This window comes from Dipodomys spectabilis, unplaced genomic scaffold, assembly GCF_019054845.1.
Source record: "Dipodomys spectabilis isolate Male_0828 unplaced genomic scaffold, ASM1905484v1 ptg000073l, whole genome shotgun sequence".
In the NCBI taxonomy this organism is placed as follows: domain Eukaryota; kingdom Metazoa; phylum Chordata; class Mammalia; order Rodentia; family Heteromyidae; genus Dipodomys; species Dipodomys spectabilis.
The window spans coordinates 4,820,971-4,840,663 of NW_024870750.1; the positions used below are offsets into that span (position 1 = coordinate 4,820,971).

The 19,693-nt window shown below is 36.2% G+C and overlaps 1 protein-coding gene across 1 annotated transcript in view; it reads left to right on the top strand.

Annotated features, from left to right (window-relative positions):
- Lrrc9 (leucine rich repeat containing 9) overlaps positions 1-19,434 on the top strand; it is a 79,185-nt gene extending 59,751 nt beyond the window's left edge. The window contains exons 24-33 of the mRNA XM_042682615.1: positions 306-436; positions 1,730-1,838; positions 2,810-2,949; positions 5,572-5,708; positions 8,211-8,428; positions 12,476-12,544; positions 13,483-13,623; positions 14,824-14,965; positions 17,256-17,421; positions 18,267-19,434. Coding sequence (XP_042538549.1) covers positions 306-436; positions 1,730-1,838; positions 2,810-2,949; positions 5,572-5,708; positions 8,211-8,428; positions 12,476-12,544; positions 13,483-13,623; positions 14,824-14,965; positions 17,256-17,421; positions 18,267-18,306 — 1,293 coding nt within the window. The 3' untranslated portion in view covers positions 18,307-19,434. The remainder of the gene's footprint in view (positions 1-305; positions 437-1,729; positions 1,839-2,809; positions 2,950-5,571; positions 5,709-8,210; positions 8,429-12,475; positions 12,545-13,482; positions 13,624-14,823; positions 14,966-17,255; positions 17,422-18,266) is intronic.
- Positions 19,435-19,693: the final 259 nt, after the last annotated feature.

Sequence of the window (19,693 nt, forward strand, 5' to 3'; positions counted from 1 at the left end):
TGTGTGTGTGTGTGTGTATGTGTGTGTGTGTGTGTGTATGCATACCCATTCTGGGACTTAAACTGCGGGCCTAGGCACAGTCCTCGAGCTTTGTTTTTGCTCCAGGCTAGTGCTCTACCCACTTGAACCACAGCTCCCACTTCTGGCTTTTTCCAGTTTAATTGGAGAAGAATCCCGTCCACTTTCTTGCCTGAGCTGACCTCAAACTGCAATCCTCAGATATCAGCCTTTTCTGACTAGCTAGAATTACAGGTGTGAACTACCAGTTCCAAGAGAGGATATCATTTTTAAATGTTCTCATGTAGGAACCACCAGAGACTGAAAGTGCCAAGGATTTGTTTGGCGGCAGACTTACGTCAGACATGATTGCCGAACGACAAGGACATTCAAACTTCATCCAGATGCAAGAACTAAACTGGACTTCATCATCTATCAGGTACATTTCACTATATGCTATTTGATAGTATAATTATATATGTAATTATTATTACTTTTACTATTTTAAATATTTATAGATTTTCTCCAAAGATCCCCATTAATTCGTCCTTCCTACTTCTAATTTCATGCTACAACCCTTTGAAATGTGATAACAATTTTTTATTATTGGAGGCTATGGTTTTTTAACGGTATTTTTAAAATCTTTTCTTTTTCAGTGCTAGAGATTGAACCCAGGACTTTGCACTTGCTAGGCAAGCACTTTGCCACTAAGCTACATCCTAGCACAAGGCTATGATTTTAAATGTTACCAATTTCTTGCTCAGATTTTGTTCCTCTTTCTCTTTTGCAACCAAACATACTAGATTTACTTCTTGTGTTTTGTTCAGTTATTTAGCAAAAATTTGATTACATTTTTACTAAGAAAATTATGAAGATGAAAGTTAATATAAATTAGGCTGGGAATGTGCCTTAGTGGTAGAATGCTTGCCTAGCATGCATGAGGCCCTGGGTTCGATTCCTCAGTACCACATAAACAGAAGAAGCTGGAAGTGCCACTGTGGCTCAAGTGGTAGAACAGTAGGCTTGAGCAAAAGAAGCTCGGGGACAGTACCCAGGCCCTGAGCTCAAGCCTTAGGACTGGCAAAAAAATAAAATAAAAATTACCTAACACTTTTAATCACACCTTATTCATTACAATAGCATCCTCAAACACAGATACTGTTAATGTGAATATGGTGTTATATTCAGGATCCAAACTAGTAACTAAAGCAAAAAGGACTGAGGGTGTGGCTCAATGTGCCTACCAAGTGCAAGGCCCTGAGTTCAAACCTCAGAACTGCAAAAAAATACATTTAGTTGAACATTTATCTCTTAACATTTTAAGTGTTTCCTTTTTATTGAATTTGTTAGGTGAGGGCTTTTTAAAATGCCTTTGGGAGTTTTATAAATGGTAGAAGTCATCTTTTCCAATATTTTTTTTCTGTCCTGTTAAAATAATAATTATTGCCAGGTGCCGGTGGCTCACACCTGTAATTCTAGCTACTCAGGAGGCGGAGATCTGAGGATTGAGGTTCGAAGCCAGCCCAGGCAGAAAAGTCCCCGTGAGAATCTTCAATAAACTACTCAGAAAAGCTGGAAGTGGTGTCGTGGTTCAAGTGGTAGAATGCTAGTCTTGAGCACAAAGAGGCTCAAGGACAGTGCCCAAGCCCTAAGTTCAAGCCGCAGGACCAGTAAAAAATAAAAAATAAAAAAAATAAAATAAATAATAACTATTTACTTTGTCTAAATTCAGAACTGTAGATTTGATTCCAGTTGACCAGTTTATAAATGTGTTTAATGTGAATCTACAGAACAATCATCTGACCTCATTTAGTGGGCTCATCTATCTTCCTAATATACAGGTGAGTCACACACAAATCCATCTTTTCTTTCAAAGTTTTCAGTACAAATTCTAATCTTTGCTTTGGATTAAAATGGATTCCAATGTTACTAAGTTAAAGAAAGCCTTAGGAAAACAGTGCCTAAGCCCTGAGTTCAAGTGCCAAGACCAGCACACACACACACACACAAATAATTCAAGTCTAAATCATTTGGGATATAAATTTTTACTTTATTTTCAGAACTAATATGTAATTAAAGTATGTTGCATTCCAAGTTTTATACATACCATTTTACTTTAATAAGCTTCCAGAAAGTATTGACTTCCAAGGTTATTTTTATTTGGCCTCAGTTTTATATGATTGTCCTTCATGCATCTTAACTCAGGGCAGGCTACATGTTCAGTGAACAGGCATCAAATGAATTTGAGAACAGTAAGGTTCTAAAACAGCCTCATTGCTTCTTCCCTATTGACTCAACTCAGCCATCTACCAAATTCTTTTAAATGTAGGGAAACAAGTTTCTCACCAAGGAGCTATTTTATCCATCTCTAGTTTAGAGAAAGCAGGAGTTGCAGTATCATAATTTCCCATCATTTAGGATCATTAAAAACACATTTAAGTCTGTAATCCCAGAAGGCCAATATTTGAAGATCAAGGTTTTAAGCCATCCCGGGCAGGCAAGTCCATGAGACTTATCTCCAATTGACCACTAAAAGTCAGAAGTGGAACTGTGGCTCAAGTGGTAAGTGCTAGCCTTAGGCAAAGCAGTGCCTAAGCCCAAGTTCAAGTGCCAGGACAAGCACACACACACACACACACACACACACACACACACACACACACACGTACAAATTCAAATCTAAGTTATTTGAAATATAAATTTTTTATCTGCAAAAACTAATATTTAACTAATATGTGTTGTGTATTCTAAGTATTATCTATACTTTTGACTTCATAGATTATAGTTGGTTAATAAGTGATTATTTCTGTAGGTCTTATGCCTCAACTATAACCATATTGAATCAATCATACCTAGAGCAAAGCCACAGGCTCACTTAACCAACAGACAACTGCTCTACCAGAAAGTACCTTCAAGTGGCTATGGGCAGCAAGGACCTTCAAAAATAAATAGGTACTATTCTTTTACTTTTATACAATTACAAATAACATTGGTTGGGAATTTAAAAAGAAGTAGCATATTCTAGTGTATACCTTGTACTTATCTTAATAATTACTTCATAGCTAATATGCCAGAAAGACTTCACAAAGAAAAAAATACTCAGACTCATCTTTTATTTTCGCCTGCTTCCTCTATTTCATACTTATACTGTGTAGAAAGGGAAACTTAGACTTGTAGATTTACTGATCCTTAGGTTTCTTTATTTTCAACTCACAACTATATAACTCACCCTTTGTGTACAACATAGTGATGTTTAGTGTGCTCACAAATTGTATGACCCATTGCCACAACTTTATTCTAGAACATTTTCATGCCACAAAGGAACCCCTTACTTGGTATGGACTCATTTTTTCCAACATTACTTTTTTAATTTCTAAATTAGATTTTAGGACACTGAATATCCTCAGCACCAACACAAAATCACAAAGATCCTTTATGAAATGAGGGTACACACTTTACTATACACATAAATATGTATATATAGATATACACATAAATACATATATTTCTACACAGATAAATACATACACAAACATACAGACACTAGAATCATCAAGTCAGAATACTTTTCAGGGTTTTCCAGCAAATAACAGTCCTTTTGTTCTCACTTTTATTGAGGTACAGTGTGCATATAGTGAAATCCACCAGTTTAAGTTGTACAATCTAATGCACTTTGGAAATGTATTATCATACAACCCTTACCATGATCCAGATATAAAATATTCCCATCACAAAAAGTTCCCTCATGGAAGTGGAGCCGTGGCTCAAGTGGCAGAGTGCTAGCCTTGAGCTTAAGAGCCGAAGGACAGCACCCAAGCCCAGAGTTTAAGCCCCATGACCAACCAAAAAAAAAAGTTCCCTCATTTCTAAGCTCAGTCCCCTTCTCCCACATTTTTGTTCTATCTCTATAATTCTAGAATTTCTTAAGATTGAAATTGTATAGTAAGTGCTGTTTTATGTCTGGTCCTTTCACTTAACATAATCTTCTGGGATTATCTATATTGTTGCAAGTGTCAGCAATTAATTTCATTTGACTGCTGAATGGTATTACATTGATCACAAGACAAACTGTTTATTATTGAAGGACATTTGAGTTGTTTCTTCTTTCAGGCTAACATTTCACTTATACTTATCCTTACTCCCTGACTTCAAATTTTATTATTAAAATATAGTGATGAATGCCTGTAAGCCTAGCTACTCAGGAGACTGAGATCTGAGGATCATGGTTCAAAGCCAGCCCAGGCAGGAAACTCTTATCTCCAAGTAACTACCATAAAACTGGAAGTAGTGCTGTGGCACAAGTGGTAGAGTGCTCACCTTGAGCTGAAGACTTCAGGGACAGTGTCCAGGCCTAGAGTTCAAGCCTCATGACCTTCAGAAAAATAAATAAATAAATAAATTTATATACATGAGTGTGTGTGTGTGTGTGTGTATGTGTGTGTGTGTGTGTGTGTATAGTGATGAAATAAGTCTGGTGCTGGAAAAGATGGTTGGTTGAAATAGTGCAAATTCAGAAACACATTTATGGCTAATTGATTTTTAGCAAAAGTGCCAAGGTAATTCAATGGGGGAAAGAATAAGGTTCCAAACAAATGGATTTCCACATGTGAGTACATGGATTTAGACCTCACGCCTTACCCCACAATATATGCAAACATTAACTTAAAATGGTTCATAAATCTTTAATGTCTTTATTAATAAGATATTATTTCTAAACTAAATTTTGTTTCTTTCTGTGTGCAAAATTTATACTTCAGTTGAATTTATTCTGAACTATTTGATCCTGTTTTGTACTATTGTACATTTATTTTCTTCATTTTACTTTTAGATTGTTTGCTGTTGGTTTAGAAATTCAATAGACTTTTGTAACTATTTTGTGTTGTAACTTTGCTTTGTTATTTTCAAGTAGGTTTTGGTGGATTTGTTAGGATTCACTAAGCATGATATCATGTCATCTAAGAGTAATGACAATTCTTATCTTTTCAAATGTAAGAATTTTTTTCTTTTTCTTAATTGATTGCATTAGTTACCATTTTTCATTTTGACTTTTTCCATTTTATTTACTTTTTATTCACTTTTCTTTACCATATAAAGCAGTCAGTGTGTGTGTGTGTGTGTGTGTGTGTGTGTGTGTGTGTGTGTGTGTGTGTGTGTGTGTGTGTGGTGTGTGTGTGTGTGAGTGTTTGGGTATGAACTCCAGCCTGGATGCTGTCCTTTAGCTATTTTTGCTCAACGCTAGTACTCAACCACTTGAGCTTCAGCTTTTGGGTGGTTAATGGAAGATGAGAGCCTCATGAACTTCCTCCTTCACCTGAATTCAAACTATAATTCTCAGATCTCTGCTTCTTGAATAGCTAGGCTTACAGGCAGAACCTACTGGTACCTAACACATGAAAGAATTTTTAAAGATAAAGAATATTACATAAAATATAAAAGCATTATACCTTATAGCTCAATTCTGATATATTAACAAGTTCATTTTTTTATTTTTCTTAACTTCAATATATAAAACTGTCTTTATACAATTATAGCTGATTTGAAATTAAGTTCATGGTCCCAACCTTTGTGTTTCAGAGATACAGTGAGCAGTGAAAATCTGCCTCCCATAATGCAAACTTTAGAGGTTCTTCATTTGGGATACAATGGAATTTGTAATTTAATCCAGCTACAACTTAACAGATTAATAAACTTAAGATTCCTCTTTTTACAGGGTGAGTAGAAGCACTGCTATTGAGTAAATATTTTATGTTTTTTAATTGTAAAAATACTGTGCAGAGGGGTTACAGTTACATTAGTAAGATAATGAGTACATTTCCTGCCAAGCATTGTTACCTCCTCCTTTGTTTTTTCCCTACCATCCCTTTGAGTAAATATTTTAAACTGACAATTGATGTCTTGTTTTGGTAAATAAATACAAGCATTACCATTTACTCATTTGTTTACAAAATAGCTCATAATCAAAATGCATTTTTCTTTGGTTATCTGCGTGTTTTCAAAAGCCATTTTTGAAGGAAAATAAAATACAGTGGAGCTACATGGAGCATTACATCATAATCTAATTTTATATCATATTTAACTGAAAAAGCAATAAATGTTACAACTGAGTAATTCTCAAGTATTTATGAAAACCAGAATTGTGCTAAGTACTATGAGAGATATGAAGTCCTATATTATTGTGGTTATACATGACTGAGATCCTGGTCCTAAAGTAGTTGTAACTCCACCTATGGATATACACGTAGACAAAGTTAATTTGTATGACTGTGTGTTACTAATTTAAGTGTAATAAAAACTGAAAGAAAGAGAAATCAAAGCATTAGTCCTTGACATCTCTAGGACTCTGAAGGATTGATAGAATGTAGTGAAAGTGAGAATAACAGATCTTTGTAAGCAGGGGAAGGAAGGAAGGAGTTCCCATCTGTGACTGTTGTCTGTAGGCCAACAAGGACAATCAAAGACTATAAAGTGCTTTGGGAAAGTCTCTAAAAAATAATCCGATTCAAGAGTCAATATAGAAAGGACTTTATTTAGTTTGGTAGAAAGTTTAATTTTTGGAAATTTGTGGAATAGTGAAGAACTGAAGGTAAAAATGCCCAGCAGGACCAAATTATAGAGAGTCAGACAAAGAAATTTAGACAGAATATAGTCCACAAGAGGATAGGATCTTATATTCTTAAAAAAATATCTAAAACATAGCATGAGGAAACATGAGTATTGAAAACATTAATTATTAAATGAAGTAAGATCAAGGTTGGGAAATCTGTTGGTAAGATTGTTGCGAAATTTGGATATCTGATCTTAGTAATTTTTTTCTAAGAGACATTCATTTTTTTACTTGTCAAAATTTTGGAATTTCGGTTGATAACCAAAAAGAAAAAGAAGGAGGAGGAGGAGCAGGAGGAGAAAGAGGAGGAGGAAGAGGAACAGGAGTAAGAAAAGAAGAAGGAGAAGGAGGAAGAGTAAGAAGAAAAGAAGAAGGAGGAGGAGGAGGAGGGAAGAAGAAAGAAGGAGAAGAAGAAGGAGAAGAAGAAGAAGGAGGAGGAGGAGGAAGAGGAGGAAGAGGAAGGAGAAAGGAGGAAGGAGGAGGAAGAAATCAGGCATACTAATGGCAGATCTTTTTTAAAGCACATATATGAATCCCCCCAACAAATAACCTAACTCTGGAATGTCTGTGTTAATCTAACAAGGCAGTATGTGCAGTTGCCATGGTGACATTGGCAAATCCGAGCCAAGCATTGTTCCACAGGGAGTGAGGCCGCCGTCTATATTGACTATTATCACTGCCATTTATGGAGCCATTGCACAAGCCTTATAGCCTCCTCATAGCATGGCTCAACACACTGAGAAAGGGAGACAAAGGGAAGGAGTGAGGAAGTAAAGGAAAGGGAAGGGAAGGGAAGACAAGGGGAAAGGGAAAGGAAAGGAAAAGGAAAGGAAAGGGAAAAGTTAAGGATAAGGGAAAGCAAAAGACAGCCAAGTGTGGTAGCACACACTTATAATTCTAATAAGGATAGAGGCAAAAATCTCAAGTTCAAGGCCAGCCTGGCTATATAAAAAAAAAAAAGAGAGAGCAAGACAGAGACAGAGACACAGAGAAAGACAGAGACGGGGAGAAAAGAAGGGAGAAAGGAAGGAGGGAGGGAGGAAGGAAGGAAGAGAGGGAAGGAAGGGAAAAAAGAAAAAAGAAAGGAAGGAAGGAGGGAGAGAGGGAAGGAAGGAAAAAAGAAGAAAGGAAGGAAGGAGGGAAGAAAAATAGAGGTTCAGTGAGGCAAAATAATTTGCACTAGTACATGTTGTGGTAGTCAACTCCATCCATCCAACTCCAAAGAACATACATTTTCTATACCATATGAATGACATAATACTAAGAGTCTGAATTGCAAAGGTGCTGACAGGACTACTAAATCTAAAAAGCAGTTAAAAAAGAAGAAATATTAGGATTGTGACTAACTAGATAGCAGATGGAGAGAAAAAGAATCCAATTTTTTTTTCAATTGCATTAAGAGATTGGCAATAGGAAATACTAAAGCTAGATAAACTCATTTTGGGAAAGGTGGTTTATTTGGGGTAGGAAAAGATTCATTTGTATAGTAACATTTTGAGACATAATGTACTTAAAAATCATTTGACAAAAAGTATTTACATGAATATAGATGATCTTTAATTCCAGAAACTGGGGCTCACTCACTATATGATGACTTATCTTGTTTTAGGGAATGAAATCTGTCAGCTTGAAGGGCTGGACAGCCTAGTGCTCCTTCAAGAGTTGGTAGTAGACCACAACCGCATCAGAACATTTAATGAAACTGCTTTCGCCAAGCCAAGTGCTCTGCTAGCACTTCACCTAGAGGAAAACCGGATCCGAGAGCTGAGCAAACTGCAGTCTTTAGAAAAACTAGAGAAACTCTTCCTAGCATATAATAAAATCCAGGTAACATTATTTGGGGATTGTTTTGTTCTTGTTATGCTATTCACATGCTTTCATTCCCCTATACTCTGAACATAAAGCTTCCAAATACATCTATGAAATTTGTGACAAGTAGGTTATTTATCCCTAATATAGCATGTATGTTGGAGGCATATAAACAACTCTGTGATATGGAGAAGTCCACTGCTTGAGATTTATAAGCTGGATAAACCTCCATGCACTCATTCATTGGTAAATGTTAGCTTCAGTAGGTTAAGGCTTGTCCCATCAATCTTCTACCAGGGTTTGTATTTGTTTATTGTTCTTGGTCCAAGCTGTTTCTGAATCTCAATTCCAGCCTTCCATGGGCCCTTTAAGTTTGGCATGTATACTTGGTCCACTGGGTACTTGAATCAACCTCCCAATAATGGTTGAGTCAACTTGGCTTTTATAACTCTTCCCACTTTTTTACATAGGATCCCACCTTAGTTTCACCTACTCAGAAGTCAAGCTATACAGGCCATTGCCTCAAACTGAACCTACTTAAACTGTTTCCTCAGGTAGTACACAAATAAAAGTTTCAGACCCTATATAGCCCTCATATATGTCTTGGCATTTTGGTCTGTTCACTCCTTTTACCAACTTCACTACTTCTGCCTGTCCTTCTAAGATAACCTTAAAGACACAGTGGACTGTGGACTATTCCCCAAGGGCAGAGAGTGAGTCTATCTTGTCCATGTTTCTTTTTTTTCTTTTTTTTTTTTTTGGGAGGTGGGGTTCCGGTCGTGGGGCCTGAACTCTGAGCCTGGGCGCTGTCCCTCAGCTCTTCAGCTCAAGGCTAGCACTCTACCACTTGAGCCACAGAGCCACTTCCGGCTTTTTTCTTTTTTTGCTTATGTGGTGCTGAGGAATCGAACCCAGGGCCTCAGGCATGCAAGGCAAGCGCTCTACCACTGAGCCACCTTCCCAGGCCTTGTCCATGTTTATTAGCAGTACCTTTCACAGTACCTGGCACTTAGTAGATACGTGATAAGTACCTTGTGGCCTATTTGCAACAGTTTAAGAAGATTTTTTTACTGGGGTGATATAAAAGTTCTCTCTAAGGTTAGTAGGGAAACATGAGCAATTCCCTTTTCTACAAAGTAACTAATATAACTAATTTATCCAGATTCAGATATCCCTCTCTAAAAAGTCTATCAAAACTGGCAGTGAGGGCTAGGAAGGTGGCTCAGTGGTAGAGCACTTGCTTCGCATGCATGAGGCCCTGGGTTTGATTCTTCAACACTACATAAGCAGAAAAAGAAAGCTGGAAGTGGTGCTGTGGCTCAAGTGGCAGAGTGCTAGCTTTTAGCTGAAGAGCTGAGGGACAGCACCCAGGCTCAGAGTTCAGGCCCCACAACCAGACCCCCCAAAAAAACAAAAACTGGCAGTGATGACTCCACACCCTTATTCAATGGAAAATTGCTATTCTAAAGGAACCATTTCCAGAGGTAGCAACTGAACTAATGCAATGAAAGGATTTTCAAGTTAGATGTATAATTTGGATTGTAGCTCAGTAGTAAAGCAGGTACTTAGCACCTTAGCATGCATAAAGTCCCTGGGTTCAATCTCCAGCACCAAAAATTGAACAATTAGATATCTACTTTTATACCAGATCTTATCTGGTATCAAGCTTCACTAATAATTTCAGTAACACTCCAGGAGCTCTGATATTCCATTAGTTGCTCAGGTCCTATCTTCCCAAGTCACACAAATGGTCCAATTTGAAGTAATGAACCAGTTACAGTGGTTTACATCTGCAATCCTAGCTAGTTGCAATGCAGAAATCAGAAGGATCACCATTTAGGGAAAGCTCATGAGACCTCCCTCTCATTTAATAAGTAGCAATGTGGAGGCAGGCAACTCTCAGCCCGGCTATGCAAACACAAGAATCCAGCCCAACCTGGAACATAAACATGAGATGCTATCTCCAAAATGACTAAAGCAGAAAGGACTAGGAGGGATACTTACTTGCTTAGGAAGTTCAAGGCCCTGAATTCAAATCCTAGTACCACTTAAACACTAAACAATAGTTCACCAAGTGAGATCTAGTAGGAGGAAAGTGTTTTATTTATGATGAGAACATGTAAATATGTTTTTAATTGTATGGATTCCAAGTTTATTTGCTGTAAGTAGGCCTTAACCAGGGAAATCAGCTAAAATAAGCCACAAATACACCTTCTTCCTAAAATTCTCATTGTTCTGCTTGAAAGGCTGTCAATTACCAGCATACTTACAAGGAGAAAACACCAGCCAGTCAATTTTTCCCCAGCAGTGTCCTTACCCACCTTCCCACCCTCTACTGTTTTTAAAGTACTGAATAGATGGCAAATAGCTGGAATGAGGAAGTTGACATCTCCTCCTCAACAACATAAGCAGAATAACACTGTCAAAATACTATAGATCTAAATGATAATCTTTATGACAAATCATGGGAAAGTATAACATATCTTTGAATGAATATTTATTGTTTAATAACTTCAGCCCTTTTTAGCCTTGAAATTATAGTTCTCATTTATTTAAATTGATCATTTTTGCTATCAAACTTATTCTAACACATAACCTTATAGTACCTTTAACATGAGCACACATGTAGCTAGAGGAAAAATGAACTCAGAGGAATAAAAGATGAGTTAGGTATTCAATTGTATTATCTTGAAAATATGTTCTCGAACATCCTTGACTCTCAGGCCTAGAGATGTAGCTCAGTTCTGAGGCACTTGCTTAGCGTGCATAAGGCCCTGAATTTAATCATCAGCACTGCAAGAAAGAAGTCTTTAACTCCCAATTCAAACTTTTTTAAGGGAAAGATTTGTGTGTGTGTGTGTGTGTGTGTGTGTCTTGAACTCAGGGCCTGGGGCTCTGTCCCTGAGCTGCTTTTTTACTCAAGGGTACTGCTATACCACTTGAGCCACAGCTCTACTTCCAGCTTTTTGTTTTGTTTTATTTTTGTAATTTAATGGAGTTAAAAGTCTCACATACATTCTCACCCTGGCTGGCTGCAAACTGCGATCCATACATCTCAGCCTCTTGAGTAGCTAGGATTGCAGACACAGGCCACCAGCACCCTGCCTAGGGGAAAGATCTATACTGACTTGGGAAGACTGAAACCATCATTCTCAAATTACAACCATTGGGCTGATAAAAATTGGTAGGCTAAGAAAGTAAAAGCCCCTAAATTTTTGCAAATTGATAATACTTTAAACAAAGGTATAGGTCATCCTTCATTGATTCTGGTGTGACTTAGTCCAATATTGTAGAAGATTTGGAAAACTTCTCCTAAGACCCACAGATACACAAATGAAGATGAGTTCAGCCTTACAGTTCCATTTGTTATTCTGCCTGGCACCCAGCTACATTTACTTCCATAGATCCAGATAATCACCTGAAGCTAGAAATAGCACCAGCAAATTGCCTGTTGGTATTTCTTATCCTAAATGAAGACCTCAGTCCCTACTTAAGTTTGACCATGACTATTTTAAGTATATAAACAATATGCCAAAGATAATAGTCATCGGTGTAATAATGGGATTGATGAGGCCGGGCACAGGTGGCTCATGCCTGTAATCCTAGCTACTCAGGAGGCTGAGATCTGAGGATGGTGGTTCAAAGCCAGCCCAGGCAGGAAAGTCTATGAAATTCTTAACTCCAATAAACTACCAGAAAACTGGAAGTGGCATTGTAGCTCAAGTGGTAGAGTGCTAGCCTTGAGCTGAAGAACTGAGGGATAGCACCCAGGCCCAGATAAATAAATAAATTAAATAAGCAAATAAATAAATAAAATAATGGGATTGATGTTTAACAACTATTTATCAAGAGGAAAAATTAGCAGAATGTACTAATTTCAATCATATAATTTCTTCTAGCATAGCAAATTTCAAGCCAAAATACAGAAAATTGTCACTCTACCTCACTTCACAAGATTCAATCATGAGCTACCTGACATCTAAAACACTTACATAAAATTACTTCAAATTAATATGTATTGGAAGATGTTGGTTCTAACCAAATAATTTATCAATTTTTAAATAGGATATTGCAGAACTGGAAAAACTTGACGTTATCTCTTCTCTCAGAGAGCTTACTGTTTATGGCAATCCAGTGAGTATGTTACTTTTCTAATTTGTTTATTGACAATTGTATATCACGTGTTTTATACCATATGACACATTTATCTATTTCTATGTGCATAGACAGTTAACCCAAGAGTTTACTGACCAGTGTCTTCTTCCATCTGATTGTAATGCAGCATCTTTTGTATTACATTTCTATTCAGAGAAGCCCATTCAAAACATAGAATTTAAAATTTTTGTTTGGAACTGGTCACACAGATATCATCTCCCATTTATGTACTGAACTTCCAAAGAAAACAGGTTGAATATAAATCATATCATTTGTATTAATAGTCTAAGTAAAGTCAAATACCAAATATCCTTAGATCCTCCCAACGTTAGCACCATTAGGCCTATTATGTTTAACTCTTTCTACATGTCTTCTTATGCACATATGTGAATATTTTCAAGAGTAAATTGATATCAAGATGGGCTAGATCAGATGGATCAGTAGATATGTATTGAATTAAATTGGATAGTACTTTCTGACATGTCGTGTAAGTTTCTAACTAATTGCTTAAAAACAAATCTTCATAATATAATACTATCCATGAGTTGAGATTGCTTGGAGTTAATGAATAACACTATGGGAGATGAGGGCATGCATGATGGCCCAGACTTATAATCCCAGCACTCAGGAGGATGAGGTAAAAAGATCATACATTCCATATCAGAGATCTTGTCTCAGATAAAAGAAAAGGAGATTAAATCTTTAAATGGTAACCTTAGTTTATTTAGTAAAATTTTATCCTCATTGGCATAAAAAATTAAGAAGCTTTACAAATGAAGCTCATATTTGCAGCATCTAACACTGTAAAGTAACTGTTAGCTCTCATCTTTTTCTTCACTAAATTGCGCTCTATTATGACTTAATCTTTAAAGTAAAAGTGATTTTTAGGAATAAATTATTATTTTAACTTTCTTTAGATTTGTAGAAAAGTGCTACACCGCCACGTGCTCATATTTCGACTGCCTAACTTACAGATGTTAGATGGAATTCCTATAACCTCAGAGGATAGGGCAAAAGCTGAATTCCACTTCACTGAATTCCAGGCAAGAAAAAACTCGGTAACTATTTATTTTTACTTCTGGCTTCAAAACACAAAGATTAATAGTAAATGAACCTTTTATCTTAGACATCTTGCCATAAATGTAAGGATTGTATTATTTTTATAGGTTGCATTAGTATTTATTTAGTGATTACTACCAAAGTACTTAGGTACTTTGACATAAGGCTAATTGTTTAATGTCTGTGCTCAATCTGTTAGATGATACTACAAGACATAAACTATAATGTAATACTTTCATAAATAGGAACTAACAAAATTACTTTCACTTAGATAAGAGGAAATGAAGGAAGGAATTCTTCCCTCACATCTCTGAACTATGTAGGATATCTAACAACAACAACCACAAAAAGTGGTATGTTCTGCTTTTCCTGTATATTAGCAGGACTTGGGGATCTTCTACCTCTGAGCTCCAGGACAATAAGCGGAACAAAATTAGAGAAGAAACCACAGAAAACCCCGCAAATTTATTGTCTTGTAGTTCTGTTGGCTAGAAGTCTGAAAATGGGTCTTAGAGAGGTAAAATAAGATCTTTGTGCTGAATTGCTTCTGGGAGCTCTAGCAGAGAGAGCTCCTCTGTGCCCTCACCAGCTACTGGAGGCTATCAGCAGTCACTTGGCTTTTGGCCTTCTCCCAGCATAGCATCACTGTTTCTGCCAACATATCTCCATCCCCCATTCTGCCCTTCTGTATCCCTCTTCTAGGATAATCCACAGTCATCTTCCCCATCCCCAATGCCTTAACTCAGCCACACCCACAAACTTCTTTGTCATTCAGGTAAAGTATCCACAGGTTTAAGAAGTTAGAAGAGTGGACATCTTTGGGGGATGGGAATCATTCTACCACAATGCATATGAAGGGCCCCACTGATAGAACATTAAAATGTATAAACTGAATACAGTGCAATCTGAAAGAACACAGCAGAAGGTTCTCAGGGCTGTGGGCAGGGCTCAAATGGTCAAGCACCTGCCTACCAAGCACAAAACCCTGAGCTCACCCCCCACGACTGCCAGAAAAATAAAAAAAAGAAGAAGATGATTCAGAGGGGAGGCTTTTTACTTAGTGCAAGAGGTAACTAGTTATGGCAGAGGTAACTAATAATGAAAAGAACTTTGTCAAGTAGAGCTTGTGATAAATATGAAAGCTATTTATCTGAGCTTTAGAGCTAAGATGTACTTACCTGTTTTATTTTGTCATGCAGATAATTCCACTTGCCAGCTCTCCTATAGATGGGTCATTTTGCCAAGTTAAAGCATCTCCCATTAAAATAACAAATGTAATATTACCTGAAGGATTTAGCCATTACTTGGGACATGATTTCACCTTAACTCCTGAAGTTGAAGGTATTTTGCAAAGAGTTTCAGAGAATATAAAAACAAACCCAAAACAACAACAAAACACTCCAACAAAAATCTCACTTGGATTTCTAATATTACTTAAATTGCATGTTTGTCATCCACATTTCTTAACATTGCATGTTTGTTCAGTTTTTCTGTGGGCATTCTGATTTCAGAGAATAGTATTTCCTTTCTAGTCTGCGGCTAATATGTGTAGCTAAATATTTGTTCTCTTTGTAATACTTGCACAATTATTTCCTAACTTCTTTCCAAACATTTTCTGTTCTTTTCAGTGTGTGGTGTTATACAACTTAACTAGTTCATTAGTAAATTCTGCTAAAAGTAGAAACCAGAAAATGTTAAAACAAACTAACTGGGCTGCAAAGGTGCTCAGTGATAGAGCGCTTGCCTTGCATGCATGAGGCCCTGGGTTCAATTCCTCAGCATCACATAAGCAGAAAAAGCAGGAAGTGACACTGTGGCTCAAGTGGTAAAGCACTAGCCTTGAGCTGAAGAGCTGAGGGACAGCACCCAGGCTCAGAGTTCAGGGCCCACAACCAGCAAAGAACAACAACAACAAAAAAAAAAACTAACTAACTATTGAGGGCACAGAGGGTCTCAGACAAATAAATCAAGACTTTTTTTTTAAACATTGGTAAATTTATAAGGCTAATACCAGGGGTAATTTTTAATAGATAAAACTCTAGAAGAGGACATGGAAATAGTTTATTCTATTATATACATTTTAATTCTGATTAGCATAAAACTTTTATCTGGCCATCTTGTTTTGGAAAAATTCTTTGAGGGCTCATTTTGTTCAGTCCTTTTACTTTTCACCTTTGTCCTTAGACCACTGTTAGATAATAAAGTAAAACATAATTGTAATTTTTTTTTTGCTAGTACTGGAGATTGAACTCAGCGTCTCATGTTTCCTAACCCAACATTATACTATGTGAGCCACAATTCCATCCCCTTTTTACTTTGTTATATTTGAGATAGGGTATGGTCCTCCTGCTTGTACTTCCCTGCTGGTGATGATAGATGGGTACCATTATACCTGGTCATTTTGTTTCCCCTGTGGCTAGATTAACAGGTGCACACCACCATAGCCAGCCATTAGTAGAAATAGCATCTATCCAACTTATATGATCTGGCTGGCCTGCAACCATGATTCCCCCAATCTCCAAATAACTATGATCATAGGCTTGAGTGATTGTACTTGGCTAAACATCATAACATATAACAAAATGTATCTAAGAGCCAACTGAAAGTGGGAGATTGTTCTATATGATAACCATTTTTATTTTATTTATTTTTATTTATTTTTGTCAATCATGGGGCCTGAACTCTGGGCCTGGGCACTGTCCCTCAGCTCTTCAGCTCAAGGCTAGCACTCTATCACTTGCGCCACAGAGCTACTTCTGGCTTTTTCTGCTTATGTGATGCTGAGGAATCGAACCCAGAGCCTCATGCATGCAAGGCAAGCACTCTACCACTGAGCCACCCTCCCTGCCCATACTATTTTTTAAAAGTATACCTGTTCAAAGAAACCTAGCATCCTCTATTCTGTTAAAATGTTTTAATTACCTAACTTATTTCTTACATTTGTACATTTTTATGGCTTTAATGTTTTAATCATGAGAATTAGTATATTTTTACCCAAAAAGAATTATACACACATCAAAATTGGATATACCAGAATGTTATTGTTATTAGTGTCCATTATAATGTTGTCATAAGGAATGTCAGATTTTTTTAAATTCATTTGTCAATTCATCTTCACATATTTTTCTCATACATAGTCAAGATTTGTTATGCAACAATTTCATAGTATCATTCTGGAAAAGTCCTTAAATTTATTTTTTATTTGTGGATATGCTGCCACATTTTAATTTTGAAAAGTATAATCATGTTATTTGTGTTTTATTACAGCCTGAAAACTGGAAGACATATTTTTTTTAATTACCTATATAGGATTGATTACCTCAAAAAAACCTAAGCCATATTAACAGTGTGTTACAATTTTTAATAGGCTTTGCTTTATTTTGTTTTTTGGTCTTTGTAATCCAAGCTGGTCTCAAAACTCTTAATCTCCCTGCCTATATTTCCCAAATGCTGGGATTACAGGCATGTACCCAGGTCATTCCCCATTTATATTTTTATTTGAAATTATAATTCATATGATGAACCTGTACAGCATACATTCACTCTACTTAAAAGCCCAGCCACACTTTATTATTTAATGGTCCTCGTTGTGTTATAATTTTAACTATTTGAATTTCACTCCTGATTTTAGACAACAAAAACAAGAATACAGGGATTATGACAAGTAATCGAAACATCCATGCAGAAATCGCTTTCCAACAACTCAGAGGAGTGACCCTGTCTCCATCCCTTTTAGCACATCAGAATGTTGCGCCACCAACTACACAAATATACCAGAGCAACCAAGATGAAGGAAGGTAAAACTGTTTTGATTTTAGTGTCATTCATGACTTTAAAAAAAAACTTCCACGGTTTCTCATCATGTATAAATACAGGAAATTTTGTTATATACCATTATGAATTTTTTCTAAGCATAAACTATTAAGAAGACATACTTCCTATTCTCCCACATTCACGAAACCTTTGTCCAAGTCTAGTAGATTTACATCAAATTCAAAACGCTTGAAATCAGCATCAAGATGGAATAGTGCTTGGGGAAGCTCAGCTCTACTGGTGAAATAATCACATGGGAACTACTTTTCATTGTAGTTCCTCCTACTCACTGTACTCACTGTATGCATAATAGGCTGAGTCATATTTGACCAGCAGATAGATCCTACACTGTGAAATTGCGAAGGCCAAGAATTTTAGCAGTTCTTCAAAGCCCTCAGAGTTCATCTTGCCTTCAGTTCTGCATCAGCCCTAGAGCTGAGTTCAATCCTTAAAACCCTGTTCTCATTAAACATCCATGCTGCTGCCCAGAGCTTCCCTGCCTGGATTCCCAAACATTACCTGCTCTCAGCATCTTTGCAGTTATGTTGTTGCTCATGTCTGAGGGAGGCCTACCCAGCAGATCTGAGGCCTGGACTACAAGAAACTGTCTCACATTGCTTTCTATAATCAGTTGTGTTTCAAAGAGTTCCCAGAATAGCCTAATCTTTAAATAGCCACAATAAGATTATTTTCTCCTTCACATTACCTTTTTGCAATTGAATTTATGTAAAATACAGAAACTATTTACTGCAGATTGACCTGAAGTTAACTGATACATTCAGAAGTTGTCAGTCACCATTTTTTGACTCAAATGTCTTATTTCTTACAGAGTTCCAGGGAGCAACTTTTCAAGATCAAATCGAATGTAACTGCCTCAAGAGAAATAACCATACCAGGAAATCTCTTTCTTGTAGTGGTTGTAGAAAAACTAGCAGACAGTGGCCAGTGGGGGAAAAAGCTAATAATCATGTTACTTATGTTACTGAGGCACTTCAGTTCCATATGAAGATAATCTATCACCCTTGAGAATTTAAGATCACCTCTCTTAAACTTTCCTTATGGTTACCTTAATTATTTGCTTCAATTTCTATATTCTAAAAAAAATCATGAACTACTTTTTAAAAAATACGCCAACAATTTTAAAAGGTTAAAGTGGCATGAAAAAAGGCCAGGGATTCAAGTGCTTAGTTCTGGTATTAGAAGCAATAGGGTCTGTCATATAAAAGATATTAAGGAAGGTAATTTTAGGAAACGAATGTACTTTCATTTGTAGAATATCTATTCATTTGGAGTTACATGAAACTAAAGTATACATTTCTTGCTAAATACAACCATTACTAAAACAAGATGAGTTTTGCTAGTTGAGTTTGCTACAGGTTAGTTTTTAGGATTATACTTCAAAAAAATAACAATTTCAAACCAGGCTTATCCTCAAAATTGTTTAGAGATACAAATATTGAGTATCAAAACTAGTTTCAAAATATTTCTAACCATGAGTGTAACCAGTTATACTTCTCTTAAGAATAAGAGAAAAGAGTGAATTTCATATGCAAATCGTTAACCAAGCCTACAGCAATATTTTTTTAAAAGTAGTTTCAGTGTAAAAAAAAACTGTTCGAATTCAGTTTTGGCTTTTAAAATCATATTTCAGTGGAAACACTTTTTCTAAATTATTACATTGCCTGGAATATCACAAATCAATCAAATGTGGTTTGAATTTACTTATTTGGTAAATACAATTCTTTCAATAGATGACTAAATTGCCAATCACATTTTGACATGAATTGGCTCCATGATTCAGGAAGTGTTCCATGTTTAAAGTATTGGTTCCATACTGCATATAATTTTCATAGTATTTATAGTTTTTGCATTAAAATGTATTGTTTTTACCCAAATATTTATACATAATAATCTATCTTGAAATAGTTTTAAAGGTATTTTGGAAATGATATAATTCCAATGTATATGCAACAATTTTAGATTTTTTTTTCTTTTAAGCACTGTATGTTTGTAATTTAATCATGTAATATTTTTAATGTCAAACCTAATTATAGATTGATTTGAACATCTTACTGTGTGGTCTTTTTATAACTATTACATTCGTGTGGAAATGCTGTCCTTTGTTTGTGAAACAACTTTGCAATTCTTAACATGTCCAGAAGATGTCTTTGTTGCACTTCAGTTGTGACAACTGACTTCATCACAATGTGTGGCCAGGTCTGCTAAATCGGCATCATCTGCTTTTATTTTAAATCT